At 45.0% G+C, this 23,755-nt stretch overlaps 1 protein-coding gene across 2 annotated transcripts in view; it reads right to left on the bottom strand.

The window, feature by feature from the left end:
- Positions 1-23,755, bottom strand: part of Gfra1 (GDNF family receptor alpha 1) — a 194,500-nt gene that overhangs the window by 33,993 nt on the left and 136,752 nt on the right. For both annotated transcript variants that reach the window (XM_074078231.1, XM_074078232.1), the window contains one exon: positions 23,138-23,474. In XM_074078231.1, coding sequence (XP_073934332.1) covers positions 23,138-23,474 — 337 coding nt within the window. The remainder of the gene's footprint in view (positions 1-23,137; positions 23,475-23,755) is intronic.

Genomic DNA, 23,755 nt, shown 5'->3' with positions numbered 1-23,755 from the left:
CTGTCATCTGTCCCAGTGATGTGTCCGGTGCTTGTGATGTAATGATGAAAAAGATCCTGTCCTTAAACTTAAATAACCTACAGTCTAGATGCCAACAGAAACAAGTAAAATGATTATAACAATACAGTGGCTAGTTCATAAAAATAAGACCAAACAAATGAAGAATTTGGTAGATGTTAGTTAGACTTTACTACATATTATTTCCTGACAGCTCTAATGAGGTAGATACTATAATTTTATCCTAATTTTATAGCCTGGGAAACCAAGTCATTGTAAGGATAGACTACAGGAAAATAGTGAATAGGACTCTTTCTGACTCCACCACTTATCCTTTTAACACATACCTACAGAAGCCAGTTTCAGAAAGGCAATGCTTTGGGGACTGAGACAGGCAGGGCGGGGAGGCTCTGAAGGCAAAGGTATAGGACAGGATCACAGGCAGAAGAAAGCAGTATATGACAAAGTTATTGTGCCTATAATAACCCCAAAGTCACAATTATGGGGTGTTTGTAGCATGTGCCAGGCAGGGATTTAAGTGCTCGACATGTATTCACAAAAGCAATCCTCATTATACAGATGAGGAAACTGAGGCTCAGAGAGAATAAGCAGCTTCCTCCAGGTTGTAGAGCTCTATGGGGAACTGGAACGTGGTGCCATTTCATCCCACTCCAGAGCCAGAGATGTCTCTAAACCACTACACTTGCCAGGAGAATTGCTAGTCATTCACCCCGGACACACTGCCACAAGACACAAGTAGGGACTGATGAGAATGGCGCGTGAACTCTCGAGAGCCTTGAATAAACTGAGTTTGGATTTTGTCTCCAAGACTCTGCCTGTAAACCAAGAGGCAACACGATCAGATTTGCATGTTAGAAGACTCTTAGCTCTCTCAGCTGTTCAGCAAAGATTTGCTTAGGACCTATTCTGTGCCCACACTGCTTGAACAGCACAGGAAACAGCGAAAGGTGGACAGATGGTTTCCTAGCAGCCTGCAGCTGGAAATCAGAACAAAGCATTAGGGGCTAGAAGAGGTGGAAGGACGGAGGGCATGTCAAATGGGTGGGTATCTCTAGAGTGGAAGTCAAGATACAGAAAGGAGCTGGCAGATTGCAAGAAGGATCTTGAGTGTGGGCAACTCAGCCCAAAGCGGTGCTGTAGTGGGAAACACAGGGGAGGTTACATTTACGAGGAAGGTAGTGGCTATGTTGAGTGCATGGTAGCCTAGGGAGCCAAGTCCGGAAGGTTGTTAAAGCTGAGACTCTCATATCTGCCAGTCAACAACCACTCCCTGAGCACCTACTGTATACACAACTACAGCAGCCCAGGACCATGTTCTGCACACACTTCCACTGCCCCCTGGGTTATGAATCATGCTGAAATTGGTTTCAATGGCGTCCCTGCCTGGGCTGCTGTGACCCCAACAAGGAAGCTTAAATGTCCAGTATGGGATTATCAAAGAAACTCCACAATTGGATTTCTTCTGGAGACATGAAATCTCCATGACTACAGCAGTGATGAGCTCTGATTGTTTTTCTCTGAGAAAATGAAAAGGAAATGAATAGGCACTAATGTAGAAATGTATTGCCCTCAGTAAGAGAAAATCTCCCAGCCTTGGAGGAAAAGGCTGGCAAATGCCGAGATGGCCTTAGGAAATTTGCAAAAAAACAGTGGTGTATGTGTATGCAGAAAATATCATATTAAAGGAAACACGTTGCTAACTGGAAGTAGAAAAATGATTATAATGATAAAATCTAGGAGAATCTTCTCAAACAACAGATGGTCTTTTGACAGTGCGGGAAGCAGATCATTTACCTACTTTTTTTGTAGCTGTTTTGGCAAAATAGTGCTATAGAGAACAGGTAAAACATGTATCAGTAATGCCCAGTGTAACTCCTTCTGGATCTTCTGGATTACCATAATCCTTTAAATGTTTTTCCAGGACAAATCCCATGCTTGGACACAAGCCGTGTGGTTGGTGGAACTGAGCTTGGACTAAGAATTGTGAGATCTTGAATGGGATCCAGGCTCTGACACTAATTAACCAGAGTTCCTGAGTGTGTTGCTTAACTTCTCAGCTCTGGGATTTCCCTTTCGAAATCTGAAAAATGTAGTCTATGGAACAGTCAATGCTTCCTAGAAAAACAAAAACCACTTTTGTTTTCAAAGCATTATTACTCTTCCCCACATCCCATTCTTCCACTACCCATGATTTTAGTGTCATGACATTTGGTTTTCTTTGAGTCCAGAGAATAAGACTTTTCTGGTGGAGCCCTTCTTTCCACACACTTGCCAACCAGCAGCCAAAGATGTTAAGAGCCTGCTGAGTCTCATGGCAGGTGGCCACGGTTTGCATTAACTGGAGGAGGAATTGTCACCTCCCTATAACATCCCTGGAGGGGAAAAGTGCGGTGGCCATTGATTTTCATTTCCCTGGGATTTGACTGAAGTCACCAAGGGTAGACTGCCACTGCATTTAGAAATACTGTAGGCACTCAGAATGTCATGAAAGAGCATGGAGTATATGGGGGGTAGAACATGCCCAAGATGGGGTGAGTCTATCAGCAAATTAATCTCCCATTTTTTTTTTTGTTTTTGTTTTGCTTGGTTGGTTGTTTTTGAGATAGGGTCTTGCAAAAGCTCAGGCTAGCCTTAAGACTTGTTATCCTCCATAGGCTCCCCTTTCTGAAGGAGTATTTTGGACTCCATCAGTGCTCATATGGTATTATAAGACCACCTTGATCTATTTCTGTAGGAAATCACTGGAGCTTTTCTCTGAACCCAATGAGAACATAAGGACTTTAAAGTCTTAGATTTTGGTTCACATGATTTGGTTTCTGAAAACTTTCTCAAGGGTCTGTTCAACGAAGTCAAATATGATCGGTAAGAGGATACACGTGTCTCATCCAGATCCATCTTTTATTCTTTTATCCTTAAGCATGTTATTTAACTTCTCCAAGTCTCAGTTTCTTCCACTGGAAAATGTACAGCTGCTTCCAGTGGCTCTTCACTTCTTCCTCTCAAGAGCAACCCCATCCTTCATTGATGGCAAAGGAGAGAAAGCCTACCTTTGATGACTTAAATGATGGTTGTATAGAGTTCCTCAAAGCACCAACTGCTCAGTGCAGTTTTATTTCCATCCCTTCATCATTTTCCCCAGTTCCTGGCTCATTCCAATGTTAAGACCTTGCCACAACACATACAGCAAGATGAACATATAGTCTGTCTTCTTCCAGCCCTTATATATCTATTATCTATAGAATAGGCCCTATCTGTGTAATTAAAGGCATCAACTTTGAGAAAAACAAATTTGAGAAGTCTAAAGTCAGGCATCCTATGATATTCTTAAAGCCCCCAGATCATATGAACTCATAGAATAAAAGCACTATAAGAAAAGCTACTTTTCCCCAGGGGTGCAGAGGAAAAAGACATATTTTTAAATGACTAAATATCTGTAAGGTCATTACTACTTCTAGCATCTTATGCAGAATAAAAACAACTTGAAAAACATGCTTCTAATATTAGACCAGCAATGACAAAGCTAGCTCACTGGAATGGTAATTGTCTGGTACAGTGACACAAAACAGATTTTTCCTTTTTCTGTTTTTAGAAAATTACCTTAGCCCTTGTTCTCCAACAGCCTACTGGAGTGCACATCTGGAAAACATCTTTCAGGAAATCGGAGCCTATATTAAATACATTTTGGAGGGGGTGTTATTTTGTGTTGTTTTGCCTCACTTTGTGCTGTACATTCTGTCTTCCTGGACCAAAGGCCTACAGCTTGCCTGGGAACAGGCTGTGGAGCTGGGAGCCTGTGTCTGGGTCCAACCCCTGCCCGGGTGTGAGTGTGGAAGACTAGCAAGTAGTGTGGTTACTCTGGGGCAGATCCAAGCATTCCAGGTGCACATACACAAAACTTTACACATCTTGTGTTCATCAGCCCCTTACCTCGGTTCTGACTCATAAAAGAATTATTAAAACTAGGCCAACTGATACACTCTAGGTGACTTAGCCAGACGGTGGCCACATGTTGTTGGGAAAAAGCACGACAAGGTCCAAGAAGCCTCAGAGACTTCCCTGATGCCTTTGCTTCCTGCTACAGGAAGGGCCCTGTGGCCAAGTGGAGATCAACACCTGTTCCCCCAAATCCCTGCTCAGACTCATCCTGGTATTTGGGAGGCTCCAAGACAGTTAACAAAACCCTGGGGACGCCCTGATCCCTGTTGCTGTTCTGGCTCCTTGGCCAGACTCTGTATCAGCTCCAGGCAGCAAGGTTCTCCTTACAGTCTGTCCAGCATGTGGGACACAGGAGGCTTCCATCATGGCCCTCTGACCCTGACTTCCACAGCTTCTGCCAAAACTTTGTCTACTGAGGAAGGAGGTCTGGTCAAGGCAGAGGAGACTGGCATAGTTTCAGTCTGTGCTTTCTGCTTTGGACATCTCTCCAGGTTGAGTTCAGTGAAAGTGGCTTCAGGGCAGAGAGACAATAGCCTTTCAGATCACATTGCACTGTAGCAGCCCCCTGAAGGAAGCCTGGGCCACATCAGCTCAATTTCAGCATCCCTCCTAAATCCGCCTTGCATGAACACTGACAGTCATCAGTCAACCCCTACCAGGTGGCTGACAGGACATGAAAGCTACTCTGGCACCAGCAAATTTGAAAAGAAAGTAATGGGTATTGGCAAAGGAATCCATTCCAACCTCAAAAGGGCTTTTAGCAGTTTCTGATCAGATGCCCCAGAGCTGCCCTTCAGTTGAGACTCCCACCTCTAATACCGTCAGCCAATTTCTCCCAATGCACAAACTGATGGTTGCAGTCAAAGCAAACTATAGATAGCAATGGGAACACAGAAAGGTAACAGAAAGCCCTATGCTGCATCTCCAAGTCAATTAAAGATGTTTGTATTACCCATGCCACACCATGTCCATTAGTACAGAAAATCTAGCATTGGTGGTATTTGTTTCTAAGGGAATAAACTGAAGGAGAAAAGAAATGGAAGGTTTTGTGAATGATGAGACAATCATAAAACTTTGGATTATCCAATAGTTGTCTGCTGAGATAACTGCAGGTGGCAAATGAGTTAAAAAACTTTAGAATAAATCTTATCCAATAAGCCTTGGATATTTCTATGGGAAAATTAATAAATCAGTTTTGTGACATTTTTCCACAAGAAGAATTAGAAATGTAGATGTTCAACTAATCTTTCATCAGTGGAATCACACCTCAAGACCCTAGGTGGACATGGTGTGAGCTTAGTTCACATAGAATTCAGCAGGCTCCTTCATCTTCAGGAGGGAAGGTCCTCTTAGAACTCTACAAAGCCCCACATCAATGCTCAGTCTCTGTAGCCAGTAAAGGTCACTCACTATGGCTTCATTTAATTATTTATGCCCACTTCTGCCTTGAAAGAATTTTGAGATGCATTCTGATGCAGCTGTGATGCAAAGGAGTCAATGTAAATACTAGTGAGGGAACTGTGGGCTATGGAAAGACAAGACAGAGGGACAATATCCACTTGGCTAGATGAAAGCTACACTTTTGGTTCTGAGCTTTCTAGCAACCACTGGGAAGAGAGATAAATAACTAGTTCCACAATCCATGATATCCCTTCCAAATCAAAACAAGATAGATGCTCACAAGAAAAACCACTTGTGGTAGCCCAAATATTTACCCACGAGATATCTTTGGCTCTCAAAGATGACTACACTGGAGTCTCTGTACCCTGGGAATTTATTAGCTTACATGGCTAAAGGGATTTTGCAGATGGAATTGAGGCTATAGATCTTGAAGTATTGAGAACATCGTAGGTTATGCTAGTGGGCCCAATGTAATCATAAGGGTCCTTAAGAGTAGAAGACAGAGGCAGATAAGGAAGTCAGAGTGACGTAATGTGAGAAAGACTCAACTGATCTTTGCAAGTTTTGAAGACAGAAGAAGAGTCAAGCATGGTGGCACAAGCTTGTAATCCTAGCACTTAGAAGGTTGAAAAAGGAGGATTGAGAGTTCAAGGCCAGCCCAGACTACATAGCAAGTTCAAGGCCAGCCTAGGTTGGGCAATACACTGAGAGCCTCTCTCAAAACAACAAAATGAACAAACAGGAGGAGGAAAGGTTAGGGGAGGAGGAGGAAGAGGCATGAGCCAAGAAATGAGGGCAGGGCAAAGGAAAGGAAACCCTTCCTTGGCTTTGCGGAAGGAACTCAATCGTGCTGATAGCTTGATTTCAGCCCAGCGAGACCACGGTGACCTTCTGACCCACAGACCTGTGAGGGGATAAATTCATGTTGTTTCAGTGGTAATTTGTTAAGAGCAAGAATAGAAAACTAAAAACACTACTTACATGGCATATGTAGTAGGGGTTTTAAACATCAAATTTAATGATGGATTAAAACTTAAATTTCAATTCAACTACTAACCAACCATGACATTGTGAGCAAGTATGTAAATTCCTCTGAAGCTTAGTTTACTCAGGGTGAAGAGTAGCAAGTCTCTCATGTGTTACTGTGGGTGAGGGGTTTAAGGGGACCTGTTTGCAGCTGCTCCTGATTCCTGGGTGAGAACAGTACCTCATGAGTGCTGGTGGTTTCTGCTGTCCTCTGGACCATCCCAGAGGTTTCACACAGACCTTGGGACCTCTATGAAGTCCTAGGGTTCAGCTGATCATGAGGGTATTTCTTCTAAAATTCATCTGCTGATAATTTGGCACATGAAATACCTTGTCCTGAGGCCACTGACCCCTGTTGTCAAAGTTTGCATCTACTCAGAAAAAACATAATCAATACCAGGCTCATTCCTACCACTAAGACAAAGAGAATTCTCCTGGGAGAGCTTAGCATCGTCAAGAAAGGGATGCTTTTTATAGGCCAATGGGACTGTGACCCAGAAATGGCAACTCTATAGATCATTAGTTATGGTCCCCATACAGTGTTCTCCACTGGTCTGGTGACTGAAACACCAGGCCTGTGTTGGTTTAAGGAAGTGTTGACTAGTCTTAGAAGGATGTGGGGAGACAGGCAACTTAGCATGATGCTGTTTACAATCCAAAGAACCGAACTCTAATTAGCTTCGGGAAAATCAAGCAAATTGTAGAAATTATCCCAATGCTGCTTTCTTCAGCCAAACCTTGATTCATTGGGATTCCCAGAAGATGAAAAATTAAAATTGCAAGGCTCTCTTGGCTTTAATAATTTGCAAATTGTTTCCCCTTGCCCCTGCCCTCAAAAGACAAGCACTAACTACCTCTGTGGAGCCCGGGCCCCAGGCTCTACTCAGTGGAATGTTAATTCACCTGTCCTGTGCATGTTAAAGGGGCCTCATTTCTGAGTGCTCTGGGAAGGGGTGAGGAATGGGGAGGCAAGTAGATGTCTGAATCACTAACGACCAACACTTCCACAAACAAACTTTAAACAGAAACACATGAACATAGGATCCTCTATTAATCTTTAATGGGCTTGTAGACTTCCTAAGGAAAATTATATTCAACAGTAAATATACACTATGCCATTTTTCTTCTAGGCAAGTTGTTTTAAAGTCAACAGAGACTTTGAGCTTGGCAAACAACTAGTGCCTAATATCTTCCTTCCAAGACAGGGCACAGAGGATATCACTATTGCTTAAGAAGCAGGAAATTGTGGTGTATGTCAAAGGGATAAATCACTCCATTGCCATCAAATGCTAACTCCCCCTTTTCCTAGTAATCCATTCTTGTCAATAGCATCCACTGTGAACTGCACCCCATCTCCTCACCCCATTTTCTACATTTTACCTAAAGCTCTGCAGCTGCGTTTAAGACATTCCCATCACCCCCTTTTCCCCTTGAGCACAAAGTTGCTGACTTCTATGGTTCATACAGGTGATTTTCTAGAAACTAGTTCCTCAACTTCTCTGCCCAGCCAGGAGATCCTAAGACTTATTGTGACACATTCACAATGATCTCAAGGTATTTTTCTGAGCCCTCTCACAAAATCTTCTCCCTGGCCCTAAGCCCAGAGCAGAGCACCAGCTTTGACCTTGCTGCCCATACCCTCTCTGTCATGACCGTCTTTCTGTGGTCTTCACTCTGTTGACAGTCTTGCCAATATCATGAGAAGGTGAAGCCCTGTAATTATGACTAGCCCACAATAGATGTTCAGTAAACTTCTGCTACAGGAATGAATGAATGAGTGAATGAATCTGAGTTCCATACACTATGGGTCCACTTACAGATCAACTCATACCACAGATACCTTGATGTTATAGGTTTGACGATGTTAATAGGCACAGATTAGGAGAAACAGTAGCCTAAGTCAAATTGTTCAAAGATAACTACATTGACTTAGAACTTGCCACTGTGCCTGATTTTTTTTTTTTTCCAGTTCTGTAATGTCGTGTACTCTTTCCAGGGTCTTACATTGAGCCCTTTCCTATTTTTTTTTTAATTTTATTATTCATATGTGCATACAAGGCTTGAGTCATTTCTCCTCCCTGCCCCCACTCCCTCCCTTACCACCCACTCCGCCCCCTCCATCTCCCCCCTACCTCCTTATTTCTAATTTTGTTGTAGAGAGAGTATAAGCCAAATAGGAAGGAACAAGGGTTTTTGCTGGTTGAGATAAGGATAGCTATACAGGGAGTTGACTCACATTAATTTCCTGTGCATATGTGTTACCTTCTAGGTTAATTCTTTTTGATTACACCTTTTCTCTAGTACCGGTCCCCTTTTCCTATTGGCCTCAGTTGCTTTTAAGGTATCTGCTTTAGTTTCTCTGAGCTAAGGGCAACAAATGCTAGCTAATTTTTTAGGTCACTGTGCCTGATTCTATACAGACTCCAGTCATTTAACACACAATAACCTTCCTAAACAAGTTAGTATTAGTTCACAGTTGAGGACCCTGGAGTCATAGAGCTGGTAAGAGTTACAGCCAGTTTTGGAAAATCAGCCAACAGACTCTTAAGTCCATATTCAACTCATAGCACTGAAAGAAGAATTAATGTTTGATCTTTTCATTTTAGCTCTTAGACTTCTGCTGCCATTTTGATGTGAATTGTGCACTTGCAAAGCCCAAATATGATTCAGATGGATATAAGCGATCTTTACTAGGTCCAATAAAGTGTAATGACAGAATTAGTGGGTATTCTTTTGTTTAATAGTGCTTGCAGTTTAAAAACATAAAAACATAATATCTGTTGTTACTGTTCAGTAGGGCTCAAATCCAATCCAGTGACACAGCTGTTTGGAAAAGTTACCTGGGCCTGGGTCCTGCCTCTCTGAGCAGCTCCCTCCCCAGGCAGTGTACATGATCATCCTCAGGGAACAACACAGAGGTCAAGAAGTGAGGGATGCGAAGTCTGGCTCCACACAGGGAAGTGGGGCTCCCAGGCCCACAGGGAGAAACCACCAGCCTTCCCTTGCTGTGAGCACCACTCCCAAGGCTAGAGACAAGGAGGCAAGGGCTGGCCTGTCCAGAACCATGTCCTTGGGGGCCCCTTCCCAAAGCAAGCAGGTGCTGTGCCTCATGGGAAAAGGCAGGAACCTTGAAGTCAGACCAAATCCCAACTGCCTTGCTGCTGGGCTTCATCTTCCTGTGTCTCAGTTTCCCTACGTACAAAACACAGGCACTCAAGTGTGGCACCTCCTGCAAAGAACAGTGCCAAGGATTAAAGCTGTAACTTCATCGGGTACTGAATTCAGTGCTGCATAGGTGCAGGCTTACCTGTCGCTCCTCTTATTGTGCAGGTGCTTTCCACACCAACCATATCCCTTCAACCACAGCCCTGGAAGGCAATATGGCAGGCGCTACTCCTCCTTCCTGGGAGGGAGCAGTGTGAAGGGGCCTAGTGGGCTCCTCAGGATCCTCAGCCATTGAGGACAGACCTGGCAAGGGTCAAGACTCCAGCTGAGTTCTGGAACTATCTGAGGCCAACGCCCCCTGCCACCCACATGAACAGGAACACTTGGCCTGGTTCTTCAGGGAGGATTTCTTCTCAAATGGTTCCCTAAAACTCATGTATTGCTTTGCATTTTCAGGCATAACTAGCAAACGGATTCCAATCTCAGGTCAAAGCCAGCCTGTGGACTACAGACTGTCTTCTTCTTCATTTGCAATGAGGGCAAGGTTTTGACTGACAGTGGGGCCTGCCCAGACAGCAACTAAGCAGATTCACGGTCATCACATTGTTGTGATTTGGATATGAAGCATCCTCAGTGGTACTATTTTGGGAGGTTCTGGAAACTTTAGGAGAGTGGGGGAAGTAGGTCACTGGGGGCATATCCTTGAGGGCTATGTCTTGTCCTAGGCCCCTTTCTGTCCCTCTCTCTGCTTTCTGGTTGCTATGAAGTGAACAATCCCTGCCACATGATCCCATCACCATGATGTACAGCCTCACTAAGGACCCAGAAACACAAAGTCATGTGAGCTTGGACTGAAACTTCTGGAGTCATGAGCCAAAATAAACAATTTCACCCTTTAAGTTGTTCTCTCAGGTATTTTGGCCACAGTTACAGAAAACTTACACACACACACACACACACATCTTAAGTGTCCTTTCTGTGTTAGCAGCTATCACCTAGAGATTAAAAAGCCCTTCTTAGTAAGTTTCCACACATTTTCAAACAAAGCTCTTCCTCAGTGTTTTTCCCTGTCTGCATTTATAACTTCCTGGCCTGTGATGCCTTCCCTGTGCCCCCACCCTCACCTAGCTGGACAGCCTGCACCCCGCCCCAACATGAGCCTTCACCTCCCAAGGTCCTTCCAGAGGCTCAGGACCCAGCAGTGCTGATCTGAGGCTCGGTTTTGCAGACTCTCCTGAGAGTAGATGAGGCCATCAGCCTAGGGCACCTGGCCAGCATTCTCTAAGACAGTGGCTGTCAAGTGTGGACCTCAGACCAGCAGTAGAAGCAGTACTAGGAAAGCCTGTACAAATCCTCAAGTCTCTCTGGGACCTGAGATATCCGAAACTAATTCCAACACATGCTAAAGCTAGGAATTTACTTCCCCAAAGCAATGACACTACTCAGAAGTCCCTGAGACTACCCCTTCTAGGTGGTTCTGACACAGCATGGATGACTGTCCCCTCATGTCTCTTCAGTGCTGAAGGTACCTCACTCATTTCTGACCCTTGAGCCCTGCACAACAACAACAAGGTGTAATCAAACAACACACCTCACTTGCAGTTGAGTATGTTCCCAGTTCAAGTTTTGATAGAGAGATGTTTTTTCATTTCCTCTTGACTTATTTCTATGACAGCGTTTGAATCCTTTGCTGAGGCGAGTATTCTTGGAGAGATGGCAAGAACTCCCACTCTAGGAAGTTCCGAGCTATAGATGGGGCCCCCTACCCTGCAACAGCAACTCTACTTGCTGGCACTCACAGGAATTCTGGACTTTCAGGATTTTCCATTCTAAGGGTTGGCCATTAGGCCAAATGCCGTACCATTGTGATCCTTTTGTTCTCACCATAGTACATGATGAAGGGCAGGAATTGCAAAAAGGGAGTGTAAGAGGGACTGGGTCCTGCCAGCATTCAGGACCAGAAGCGTACTTGAGGCACCACTCCCTTAGTCTCCAAATCCCCACCCATGAGAAAAACTCTACTGAGTCTCTCTGGACACAAAGAGTTTACAATCAACAGCCTGGTGGAGCTGAGAACAAGGGTGAAATCCCTGGGCATCCTAGAAAAGAGAGAGCTGTCTATGAAGGTGCAGTCTGTCAGGAAGACATCTCTCCCAGCAAGACATCAAGCAGACCTAGGTGCTACAGCCTGCCAGGCAGCCCCAGGGCAACAGGACAGATGATGGCAGAAGCTTAGAGGTTTTCTGATCAGTCAACCCATTTCTACCTGAAAGAGCTCCAGTGCTGTCTCCCACAGACAAACTCACAGTCCTGACCTGTTGCATCTAGCTGACTGGGCAAAAGGCAGGCACATACCCATACTGTCTTGGTTCAGAGACCTTGGGAACCCTGGTATGCACACACAAAAGTTTCCCAGCCAAAGACTATCCTGGTCCATCCTGTGTGGCATTTCTCAAAGTGAGCTGCATGCACTGTGGTACAGCTATATAGGGGATCAACATGGGCTGTTTTTTCTAGTCATAGGAAGACTTTATTAACTTTAATTCTTCATTATCGCAGGAGAGCACCATGGAATTTTTCCAGAGACCATGACTTGGAAAAGGCAACAGACTGAATGCAGAAGCAGATCAAAGGACATCTTCTAGCTAGACACTAGATTTGTAAAAGCATAATGCCATGCATTTCCCTAAATTGTTTTGTTTGGAAAATATTTCTAATAAAAAATAGGTTCTGTTATTTACAGTAACACACAATGGATTTCTTGATGTTATTTTTAAATGAAGTAACGGGTATGTAAACATTCCTTCAGCTTTGATCTAATACAGTCAACGTCAATAGACTTAACCCATATAAACACAAACCCTTTGGGATCCTCAGTGATTTTCATGAGTGCAAATGGGTCTAGAGAGCAAAAAGTGTGAAAATTGCTGTTTTAAGGAAAAAATGAAATATGTTTGCTGAGAGGTGCTTAAGTTCTGTCTTGACAAGATGCAAGGCCCCTTACTTAATAAATAAATAAAAAGTAAAAACAAAGTCACCTCCGGTATTCAATTCCATTCACCCTGAGTGTCTCTGGCAGTCATACGGGTGGCTTACAAGACAAGCACGGTTCACACAGCAGTGAGCAGTTGGTGTTCAAGAACACAGGCTCTGCAGCCCACCAGACCCTCTGAGCTCAAGTTCCAGCTGCACCACTTGGGTGATGTGGAAGCTACTCAAATTCTCACCTCCTCAACTGTGCAACAGGGAAGATAAGGGCAACTCCCACTCCCGGTTGCTGTAAAGTGCTCATCACAATGCCTGGCACATAGTAAATGTCAAACAAATGTTGCTCGTGGTCACCCTCATCCACATGCTTAGGACTCAGATTCTGAGCTTCTGAGTCCTCTATGAGAAGCCACTCTGCCCCCGGTTGTGGCTGGCTTCCTAACGGGCTGATGGGATGATTCATAGCACAGAAGCATCAGATTCAGGGTCCCTGAATCAGTGACTGCACTTTGCTGGATCCCTCACATCACTGACTCACCCAGCACCTCTGAGAGCCTCTTCTTTGAGGTTTCTCAGGGTCACTCAGGGCAGCACGTGCCCACAAGGCTGCCGGTCGTCTCCCACTGCCTATTCATTCTTAACAATAGTGAGTCTCACCACTCCACGCCCAACAGTCTTACGGCCAGCTCTGTTCACATCTCACTGTGCAGCTTTGTGTCAATAATTATATATTCTGCACAGAGACATTCTTGAGATGATACATGCTCCAAACACCTCTGGACTTGCACTGCTCCTTCCTCAACCCCCCAATTTTCCGTGGTGGCACAAACACTGAAAAGAGAGTGATGTATGAAGCTTAGCAATACAGCTTCAGGAAACAATGTTGGCATTTTTGCATGCTGCACAATGCTGTGGGTACATAAGTGTGAAGGAGTAAGAAATTTCTCCCCCACCCCCACATGCACAGATTCTACTTTAAAGGTCTTTGCGGTTGGGGCAAAATATACTTGGAATCTTACATCTCTCTTCATTTTCTTTGATTAAAAACTTGAAGAAAAAAATGACATAGTATGGAGAGTTTTCTGTGTTCAGTGGCAGCTACCTGCTTGTTGCTCTTGATTCATTTAACTCTCACATGGTCTTGTAGCTCCATTCACAGAAGGGAAACTTAGGTTTCAAGTTGTTGGTGTCATAACCCAGATGCAAGCCCAAGTCTACCTCACTCACAAACCCATCCACTGACAGCAACTGTGGAAGAGAAAAGAAATCCCAAGACTCTTGCACGCTGTGGGACTTTCCACACTGATAGTTCTTTTAAATTCTTGTTTTCCTTGGATGCAAAATTTTCTGCATAATTAATTACCTTTGGAAATTACAGAGTGATTTCCCATTCACTGAGGTGGAAATGCCTGTAGAAATGTAAATGCCAATGTGCCTGCAGGGTACCTAACTTGTGGTAATGCAGGGGTCAGGTGGGGAGCCTGTCTGTGAGACACGGGCCTGCACTGGCCTGGGAGTGGGGTGAGGGGTGGGGTAAGAGATGACACCCCATTCCCAACTTCCAGCAGCATTGAGAAGGGCACAGGCAGAATTCCACAGCTAGGTCTACAGGGCAAGAAGAGCCCATGATGGCCTACTTCTGCCAACCAAAGGTCCTCCTCAAGTCAATGAATGTTAACTAAACAGGACATGATTTCCTTCTCAAATGCATGACAGCCACGGGTACCTGACAGGACAATTTCCAGGTAAAAAATGCGACTGCTCTGGGTTATGGACTGTAAGTGCTATTGTGTACAAATTGTGCATGATCAGAAACAAAATAGTGTCTGCCTGGGGCGCCAGCACAGCCTCAGTTTACTGGGTATCACGCCAGCCTCTTGGGACACTTTCAGGCCCTGCAGGTTTCTGGTCCGAATGGGGACAGGCCCTTAGGAATGCGGGAGGTTTCCCTTTTCCCCATTCGTTTGCCCACCATTCCTTGCTCAGTGGATGAAACAGCTTTGAAAAGAGGCTGAGGGAAAGGGAAGCAACCCATTCCCCTTTATTAGGGAGGGACAAGAGCGTGAAATCTGTCTAGCTGGCTTAGGTCTGAGCTTGAGGGAATGTAAAGCTGGCTTTCTATACCTGTGAACTTCATTGTCACTAGTACAGGAAACAGCAAAAAGAAAAGGGTCTCCTTTAAAGAGGAAAGAACTCCGTGGAGCAGCTGAAGGGATCAACCAGGATCTCTCTCAGCTGCCTCCAATCTTAGACAAGGTGAAAGGAAGTCTAGGGATCCAGAGACCCCCTGTAAGTCCCATACCCACCCTTCTTCAGCACTACCAGGAATGATCTTGAGGTCTTACCTCAAGTTCACACAACGTTCCCAGCAAAGTATTAAGGTGTGATCTACAAAATGGGAGTTTTCCCTGTGATGAATGAAATGACCACAGGGCTGGGAGAAAGTAGGAAGGCAAACACCTGCATGACCCCAGTTTGGGACATAACCATGGATTATTTAGAGCTGATGTCACTCTGTGACAGGAAAGAATCAGTCTCTCCTGTGAGATGCATGGCCAGGTCCCTGATGTCCACTGCCTTTGGGTAGGTGAGGGTTGAGGACTCTGAACTCAAATGACAATACAGCAGGGAGTTAAGGATGAGCCTGAGTGCTTGGGAGATAGCCATGTGACTTATATGCCTAGGACCTTGGCTGTCACATAGATTGGGCTCAGTAAGTGTGCCTGGAGTAAATAGTGAGTTAATAATAATAATTTAAAAATCAGTGTGGACTGGGAGGGTGTTTTTTCCTATTTGTAGAAACTCTTTCAAATTCAGCAAGCTGTCACAGAGCACCCACTCTATAATAAGCAATGAGTGCTCAAGAAGAAATTAGATAAAATAGGAACTTAATGAGCATGTATTACCTGAGAAGCTTTTTTATTTTTTAAATGATGCTAAGAGGCTCTGATGGACACTATGGCCTAACTCTCTGTGAAAACGGTCTTCAAAACTGCTGCTGTCTTACTTACTCAGCCATAAAGAGTGTCTGGGCTCAGGGGCTGGCTAGGATCATCATTCTACCTGTCTGGAACTAAAGGTGGGAAGACAGAACAGTGTAAGAACATTGTATTCTTGTCATGAAGGACAATCATTTGGAACTAGTGATAAAAACCAGGTTTCCGCATTAGCAAGTCTGGGCTGATTCCCAACTCACCTACCGGGAAGCTGGGTGCCCTTGGGCCAGCCCCTCCACTGGCTGTCCCCTTACAGGAGGGCTGGCTAACTAGAGATTGTGTCAGTGAGGTACATAGCCCAGTGTTGCTCCTTACCAACACTCAGGGGTGGGTTGTGGATTCACTTCCTTTTGCCTACACAGCACAGCCCTAGCCTTCTGTCCTGTGACTACCACGCTGCTCTTTTCCACAGCACTCATCCTTCGGCCTACCTCACATATCCGCTTCTCCAGGAAGTCTTACGGAGTTGGCTGTTCTCACCTTTATTCTCCCAAAGCACTTTGTACCTTCTTGATCAGAGACTATCATACCCTGCTGCAGTGTGTATACCTGCCTTCTTCTCTGCACTGTGGATGAGATACAGGTCTTTATTCCTGGCACAGTAAGTATAGGCCAGCTGGAGGGGTGAATGGATAGATGGATGGAGGAATAAAGAGATGAACAGATGGAAGGACAAATGGATGGATACAGAGAGAGAGCCACAAATGGATGGAAGTACAGATGGAGAGATAGACTTTCTACGGGTTAAATCCAGTGTCTCTTTGAGTTCTCCTCCCCTGAATGATACTGGTTGCCACCTTCCTTTGCTTCTCCAGAATGTCCCCCCCTCAGCTTTGCCAAGGTCTTTGCTTTGTTCTTTAACTTCCTACCTCTCTAAAGCCTCTTCAGACCCTTTCCCCATAAGCCTGGGTTTCCAGGTCTTTGATCTATTTCTCCTCTCACCTATTATTCCCGGGCAACAAATCCCACCATATCTCTTCAACAACAACTTTATGTGGCAGAGTCTAAAATCTACCCCCATATACCAGACTCTTCTCTGAAAACCATTCATGTTTTAAATTCATTCATTCATTTACTCACTGAGAAAACATTTAGGAAGCACTTTCCATGGCACTTACCATATTTCCAATTCCAATTACCATACTTACCAATTCTTGTCTTGTTCTCTCTGACTCTATTTCTCATTTAGTCCACCCCAAGAATCTGCTGAATGGCCCCAGTCCTCTCTAGACCCTGCTCCCACCCTGGTTCCTCTGATGCTCTTTAGATCTTTGATGAATAAAATCAAACACTTTAGCATGGCACTGGAAGTCCCAAATGCCTTGCTTTTATCATACTTGGTTTTCTCCTTTTCCTGAACTGTCCCCTAGTCCCCACCCCACCTCTACAAATTGAGTTACCTTCCTGACTCACTTTTCCTGCTTCTCAGCCACCAAGCCCTGATCTGAACGCAGCTTCTAAGGTGTTCCAGTCTGACACCCCTTCTCCCAAAGAAACATGGGCTCTTTGGGCTTCTGGCAGATCCAATTCATCGCATTCTTTTTTCTTTTCTTTTCTTTCTTTCTTTCTTTATTATTGTTGTGCTGGGTGGGGGTACAATGCAGCATTTACAAAGGTTCTTACAATGCATCAAACGTATCATACTTGAATTTACCCCCTCCACTGCTACATTTTCCTACTCAAAAATGGGGAAAGAGAACTCTGTGGCAAGACTGCATCTGTCCACATGGATCCAAAAATCAACATAATATGTAAATATAAAGAAAAGGAGTCCCTGATTCTTTCTATCTCCAGGCTAAGAGTGGCAAAAGCGACTGACAGAATGTGGGCAGATGGAGGAAGGGGGGAGGAAAATAACGTAAAGATCCTGATCTTGGGCAGGCGCGGGAAGGGCTGGCTGGTAAGGAAGAGAATGCAGAGTAAATCTAGTCGGGTGTTTTTAGTGACAGGCTCCAGCAGGAACAGACAAATGGCTTTGCACTGGCTTCTGCCAAAGGAGAGATAAAGAGAGATACAAGGTGACAAGGTGGAGCAGGCTGTAGCTGACTCAGGTTACCCCAGCAAGCAGAGCAGATAGAACTTTTAATTGCTGAGTAGTGCTGAATGGCCACACTTCATAGGGTACAGGCTGGGGGTGGAAGCCCTGAAGATTGAGGAAGAAGAATACTTTCCACCCCTGATAGAGTCAAAGAAGCGACAGCAGATGTCAAAGGACCTCCCCAGTTATCTCTCCAAGTCTTGATGAATCCTGTGCACACATGTACGTAGGAGTCCTCCTGGCTGCTAATGCACACAGGGTGGGCAGGCAGCTGTCACAGGTGAGGCACATTGAAAACAAGCCACTCTGTACTCCAAATGCTTTGCTACAGACACCAGTGTAATCATTCTCAATGAAAACTGCTCAAATGAACTGGAAAATGTTTTACTTGTATTTTCTCATATTCCTGAACCTTTTCTTTCCATGGTTCAAAAGTTTGCATTGTCTAATTGCTGATTTCCATTTATGAATGAATCAGTGTAAAATAAAATTAAGTGCCAAATTAATCTACCCATCTACTTTTAGGCATTAATTATCCTTGGAGCCATTTTATCCTGTACTTGGCACATGTCAAGACAAGCCCAGATATAGCGATGTAGAATCCAGTTTTTGACTCATGAATTTAAGCCCACGGAATGGAGGATGTCCTTGATCTCTAAGATCCACAGTTTACTGTGAAAAATGGGTCTGCTTCGAGGCTCAGGAAACACATTTTGCAACTTTTAAAGGTGCAGTACCATTATTAGACTAAATAAAGCCACTGGAGTACAAATTTACTGCACTGTTTGTGTTTCCCCAATTGCCCCAGCTGACAAATGAGCAATAATAGATCTCGTTTACATATAACAGGGACACCCCCAGTGTGACCAACATGGTGCTGCTGGGGATAGAAGTTTAGAAGTTGCATGAACTGTACCAAGAGACACCTTCCTGATTCTGCTAAAAATCCCCCAGGCTTCCAAGATATAATTGTAGGATCCTGAGTCTCTGGGACAAGGAAGAAAAATATACTTGGTGACTTGATCAAGGCACCAAATTTGAAGACTATAGAAAAAAATAGCTAGGCACCCTGAGGAGGAGGTCTCTCTGGCAGGCCACAAAAGCCTTGGTTGGGGACAGAGGGCCTAGGGCCCTGACTTCTTCCATTCATTCATCATTACTAGAATCTTTCTAGAAGAAACAAGCTATCTTTGACCTAGTACTGCTGAATGCAAATGCAACACTGGATTTCCCCTAGCAGCATGCCAGGAAAGGGAGAGCCTGGGCTACTGTCCAAGGTGGACAAGTGGCTCTAGATGTAGCACCTTAGGACCCAGCCCACAAGGGAGAAATGTTAAGCTTAGGAAAACAATGGCTGCATATATAAGTAAGCACTAGGATCTGTTACTCTGGTGCCCAAGGATGTACAGTCTCTGCTGCATGTGCAGAATGACTAAGACACCACAGCCACCCAGCCACCAAGCATGTGCAGTGCTGTTCTCAACAGGGACAGTGTGTGGGAGCAGCTAAAGCTGCAAGGCATCCTGAGCCTCAGGCTCCCTTTGTGCTTGGCATTGGAAACAGAATGGGGTTGAACTATGACTCTGTGATTCTTAGATGAAAGCAGAGGAGCAAGGTCAAGGGAGGAAAAGATGCTAGGCCACCTGGTCATAAAGAATAACAGAGACAACTCAGTGATTAATTAGAAAAATAAAAGAAATGGGAAGAAATTTGTGGCATTCTGAGTCAGCACTCAAGTGCTGAGCTTATGCTGGATATCACAGTTTGGGAGAAAAAAAGGCAAGATAGAAGTTTTTGCATATAAAACCATTTACATGAGGAATAAAGGGATATGCTTCCTTTTGGCCAAACTCATTACTGACATCCTTTGAGGCAGTAAGGAAAACAACCCGAGAAAAGCTGGTAGGGGAGGTTCTGTGCTCCAGGAGAGTACTGTGACGTTTTTAAACTTCATCACAGCTTTCTAATAACACCTCTGTGTGTGCTTTGCTGGAGACAAGCTTGGCGGCCAAAACAGTCAAGCTCTCGCCTTCCCCCAGCACCCCAAGAGGAAAAAAACCTGTCGGCTTCCCTAAAAGGGAAAAGGAAAACAAAGTCAAAAGGAAAAAGCTCAAGTTGTTGTTCATCTGTTTGAAGGCGCAAGCAGAAGAAGAGAGTCGGGTTTTGTGCAGAAGCCTGATGGGACCCTGGGGAAAGAAACCTGAAGGCCGTAAGTAGGAAAATTTTCCTTTCAGGGAAGTTTTGATGAGTTTGAGCAGCTCTTTGATAGGCACTGGTGTTTAAATGAAAATGGAGCATTTGAAAGTGTGAGCTTTGCAAGAGTGTGGTGTTTAGGATGCAATGTTTTTCCTTTAACATCTCTTCTTGTTGGGGAGAGGGTTAGGGTGAGAGGGATCCTAACAGGAAATCTATAGCCAGATGCTGCCCTAGGTAGGTGTACAACTGCCTCCTTGAGTTGAATCAAGAAGGGTTGGAATAAAAGTCCTAAAATTAAAGACAAGATTAACAAAATGTGAGGAAAGAAAACACCCCTCACCAATCCAGGAGCTCAAATTACATTTACCACATTGGACAGGAAGAAGGTAACCATGGGTAATAAGTCCAAGCTCTGGAAAGAAATTATGGGCTAAATAACTTAACAATGGGTAACACCAGGTAATCAGGGGAAGTCCCTGATTCAGCTTTCCAGGAAAGACTCAAGACAAGGTATAAAACCCATCAATCATACTGAAACAAATTTCCCTTGGTAGGGCCCCTGGGTAGCCTAACTCTAGATTCTCAAATAGCCTTTGAGTTCTGCCTAGAGCCAGAAATGTGACTGTATTACAAACACTTCCTCAAGGTACAACCTAGTCCTGGGAGCCTTCACCCACTGCACAAAGGCTATCATCCATTCCATCCCAACCTTGGTTTGATTAAGAAACTCAGTGATTAGGCAAGGGCTGTACTATGCCCATTGTACACTTTTGCCCCATCAGCAGACTCTATTCCCTGCTACTGTGTGTGCGTGTGTGTGTTAGAGGGTGTCTCTAACACTTTCTGGAAACTGTTCTACCAAGTCAGTATGAGCACCCAGCAGTCAAACCTTCCTGTAATCTGTAGGTTCCTCCTGCCACCTCCCCCTGATCTCTCCAAGTCCCTGAACTCCCAACTATTCTTACTGGGTAAGGAGGAAAGCAGTACGATACAAGGAATTCACAGTAACCTTCCATGGGTTTTCTTTTTAGAAGAGCAGGCCAAGGAATGCAAATTAACTGCTCAGGATGGGCTTTTGACTCATGCAGGAGGGTACCAGGCCTTCTCTGGACTTCATGCATAAGACACACTTGAGAGAGGAGAAGGCTCCGCATCTCTCCTACTTTCTGGTCATTGCTCAATGGGCAGAGTTGAGCCACTGCTCCAGTCTGCCCTCCATAGCCTTCCTTCTCTAACAACGTTCAAAAGCTCAGGCCTCCAGCCTTGAATTCAGCAGAGTACAGGATAGCATCTTAGGGAGATGCTGTTCAGCTTTAAGCCAAGTAAGATCCTAGGAACACAGTCCTGCTCACAGAGTGGGAGAGCTCTTCTACTCAAAGGGTAACAGGCTCCAGGAATTTGGGTTTGGAATTTGAGATCTTCAGCATCCTTGCTCTTTCCCATCTCAGCTCTCACAGCTTCTCCCTGTTCTACTCCTTGGCTGCATTCACCTTTGGTAGGGGGATCTTAGACACTCTGTCTGACTGGCTTCTCAGGTCACTGGCTCCTTGGGGTCCTGTCCTATCATAAGGATACTTTCAGAACACCCATCTCTGCTCTTAACTCATAGTCAGGAGGGCCCCAGTGGACCAATGCCTTGGAAATAAAGAAGAGTTCTTGGAGTTACCCTTCAGGAACACCTGACTCCTCCCAGCATGAAAACTGTGATGCTTTTCACCTGAAAAACATCATGCTTATACATACAGCAACTTACGGAAACAGGAGGAGTGACATTACTCTCAGAAAATCTTCAGCATGAGAAGGTTATCCAGATAATGAAAACTTCCACTTTTTTTGGTCACCATGAGAGTTTTTCTAAAGAATGGAACCCCATTCTACCAGAACAAAGCAAATTGGTCAGAAACTGAGCTAACCAGAATCCTCAATGTATTGGGCATTTTTTTTTTCTGCTCTCTGCTCTTTAGAAATGGGGAATCTACAAGAAAGCAAGCACAACATGCACTGAGTAACACTTCTCCTACTCGTGTACCTGCCTAACACTTACTGAGTACATACGATGCTGTCAGAGATGGCGATGAAGACTCCTAGAACCTACCCTGAGAACAAGGTTTTGTCCAATCCAATGCCCTGCCTCAATCTCCAGTCCAGGACTGAGGCTGCTCTTCTGAATGAGTCACCAGTATAGCTTCAGCCTGCAAAGACTCAATCTCTGCTTGTCAAAATCTACTGGCTTCCATCAGCGACTGAATTCAACCCTAAGTTCTGGAAGGACATACATCAAGCTGTCAACAGTGGTCGCCTGAGGCCTGGGGTGAGCAGGAGCAGGGCACAGTGAAGGAGTACTCTCTCTTCTCACTCTACCCTACTCTATATTCCATTTTTATTTTCCACACAGAGAAACTGTTCGTGAACTTCTTCAAACATTAAAAATAAATCAATAAATGGCCAATACAGAAAAGGAAGTGCCAAGTTTTCAACAGTGTTTGGGCTCAGCAAGGTTTCTGATGAAGGCTGAGGTCTGGAAAAAAGCTAAGCTGGAAGATGTGGTTCTCCATAGTCACACAATGGCCCAGAACAAAGCTGGGTGTTTGCAAAGTTGTCCCCTAAGACTGGACAGAGCTAACTCCCACTGACAGGTCACTTCTAGTTTTCTGTCCCTGAATGCTAAGAGCCTCCAGATCTCTGGCCATAACTCCTCTTCCGAATTGCTTGACCCTTGGCAGGCCTCTCAGGACTTGAGGTGTGGGCTCATGCCTGCAAGCTTACCTCACCCAGGTGACACTGTCACCTGAGAGGTGCTCAGGACATGCAGTGGGATTTTGCCAATTTCAGCAGCTGTCAAAATATTCTCCAGGTAAAGATGGGACCATTCCCAGAAATAGAGCCTGAACAGTTATGAAAAGTCAGATTTTAGGGGCCTGGGGTGGTGGTTCCAGCTACATGGGAGGCAGAGGTGGAGAACTGCACTTTGACGCCAGCCCAGGCCAAAAAAAAAGGTATCAAGAAGATCCTATCTCAAAGAAATAAATCAGGCTTGGTGGTGCAGGGCTGTGGTACCAGCTATGTGGGAGGCAGAGATAGAACAGTGGTACGAGGCCAGAAAATAACTAAAAAGACCAAAAAGAGGATAGGGTGTGGCTCAAGTAGTAGAACACTTGCTAGCAAGTACAAGGCTCTGAGTTCAAATCAAAGTACTGTCAAAAAAAAGTTATGTTTTAGAAGCAGATGTCAGATTCTCTCTAATCCAATCAGAGGTCCTGGCCTCACTCGCTGGCCTGGGAGCAGCACAGAAAACTGGAGCCTGGGAGCTGGAGTGGCTGCCAAGGCTCCTCCTGAACCTCATTAATCACCACCATGCTGCCAGCACACTTACCTGCAGATGTAATTCGTTTTGCAGGAGTCCTGCAAATTCAAGCAGTTGGGCTTCTCCCGCTCTTCATAGGAGCACACAGGCACAATGGTCTGTCGCCGCCGCTCGGTGCAGGCGATGTCCCGGCAGGAACAGAAGAGCATCCCGTAGCTGTGCTTGGCTGGGACCTTATCGAAGAACTGCCGGAGGGCCTTGTGGCACTTGCGGCGGTTGCAGACTTCGTTGGACATGCTGGTGGTGCATGGGGTGATGTATGCAGATCTGTACTTCTTGCAGGTGTCATCCAGGTTGCAGGCCTTGGCTGCGTCTAGGCAGTTGTTCCCTTTGGGAATGTGCTCCACTGCAAAGCAGAGAAGACAGGCATGAACACAGTGCTGGCTTTGGGCTACTCACACCTAACTCTGTGTTCACTGAGCCCTTGCCGTTCACTGGGCCATGCTGGCAGCTCTAGAACTGAAGGAATTTTGAAGCTAATAACGTAATGACTTGTGACAAGGAAGGTGTTAGGGGTGTAAACGCTAGGAATCCACAGCAACACAGAAGCCCCTGGGACTGCCTTAGGTGTGTAAGTAGGAGTTATGGAGCGAGGCCAGAAGAATTCAGGCACCTGCCCAGCTACCA

Source organism: Castor canadensis, chromosome 7, assembly GCF_047511655.1.
Source record: "Castor canadensis chromosome 7, mCasCan1.hap1v2, whole genome shotgun sequence".
NCBI classification, from domain to species: domain Eukaryota; kingdom Metazoa; phylum Chordata; class Mammalia; order Rodentia; family Castoridae; genus Castor; species Castor canadensis.
The sequence above is the reverse complement of the archived record's forward strand: the minus strand, read 5'-3'. Positions and strand labels throughout refer to the sequence as shown.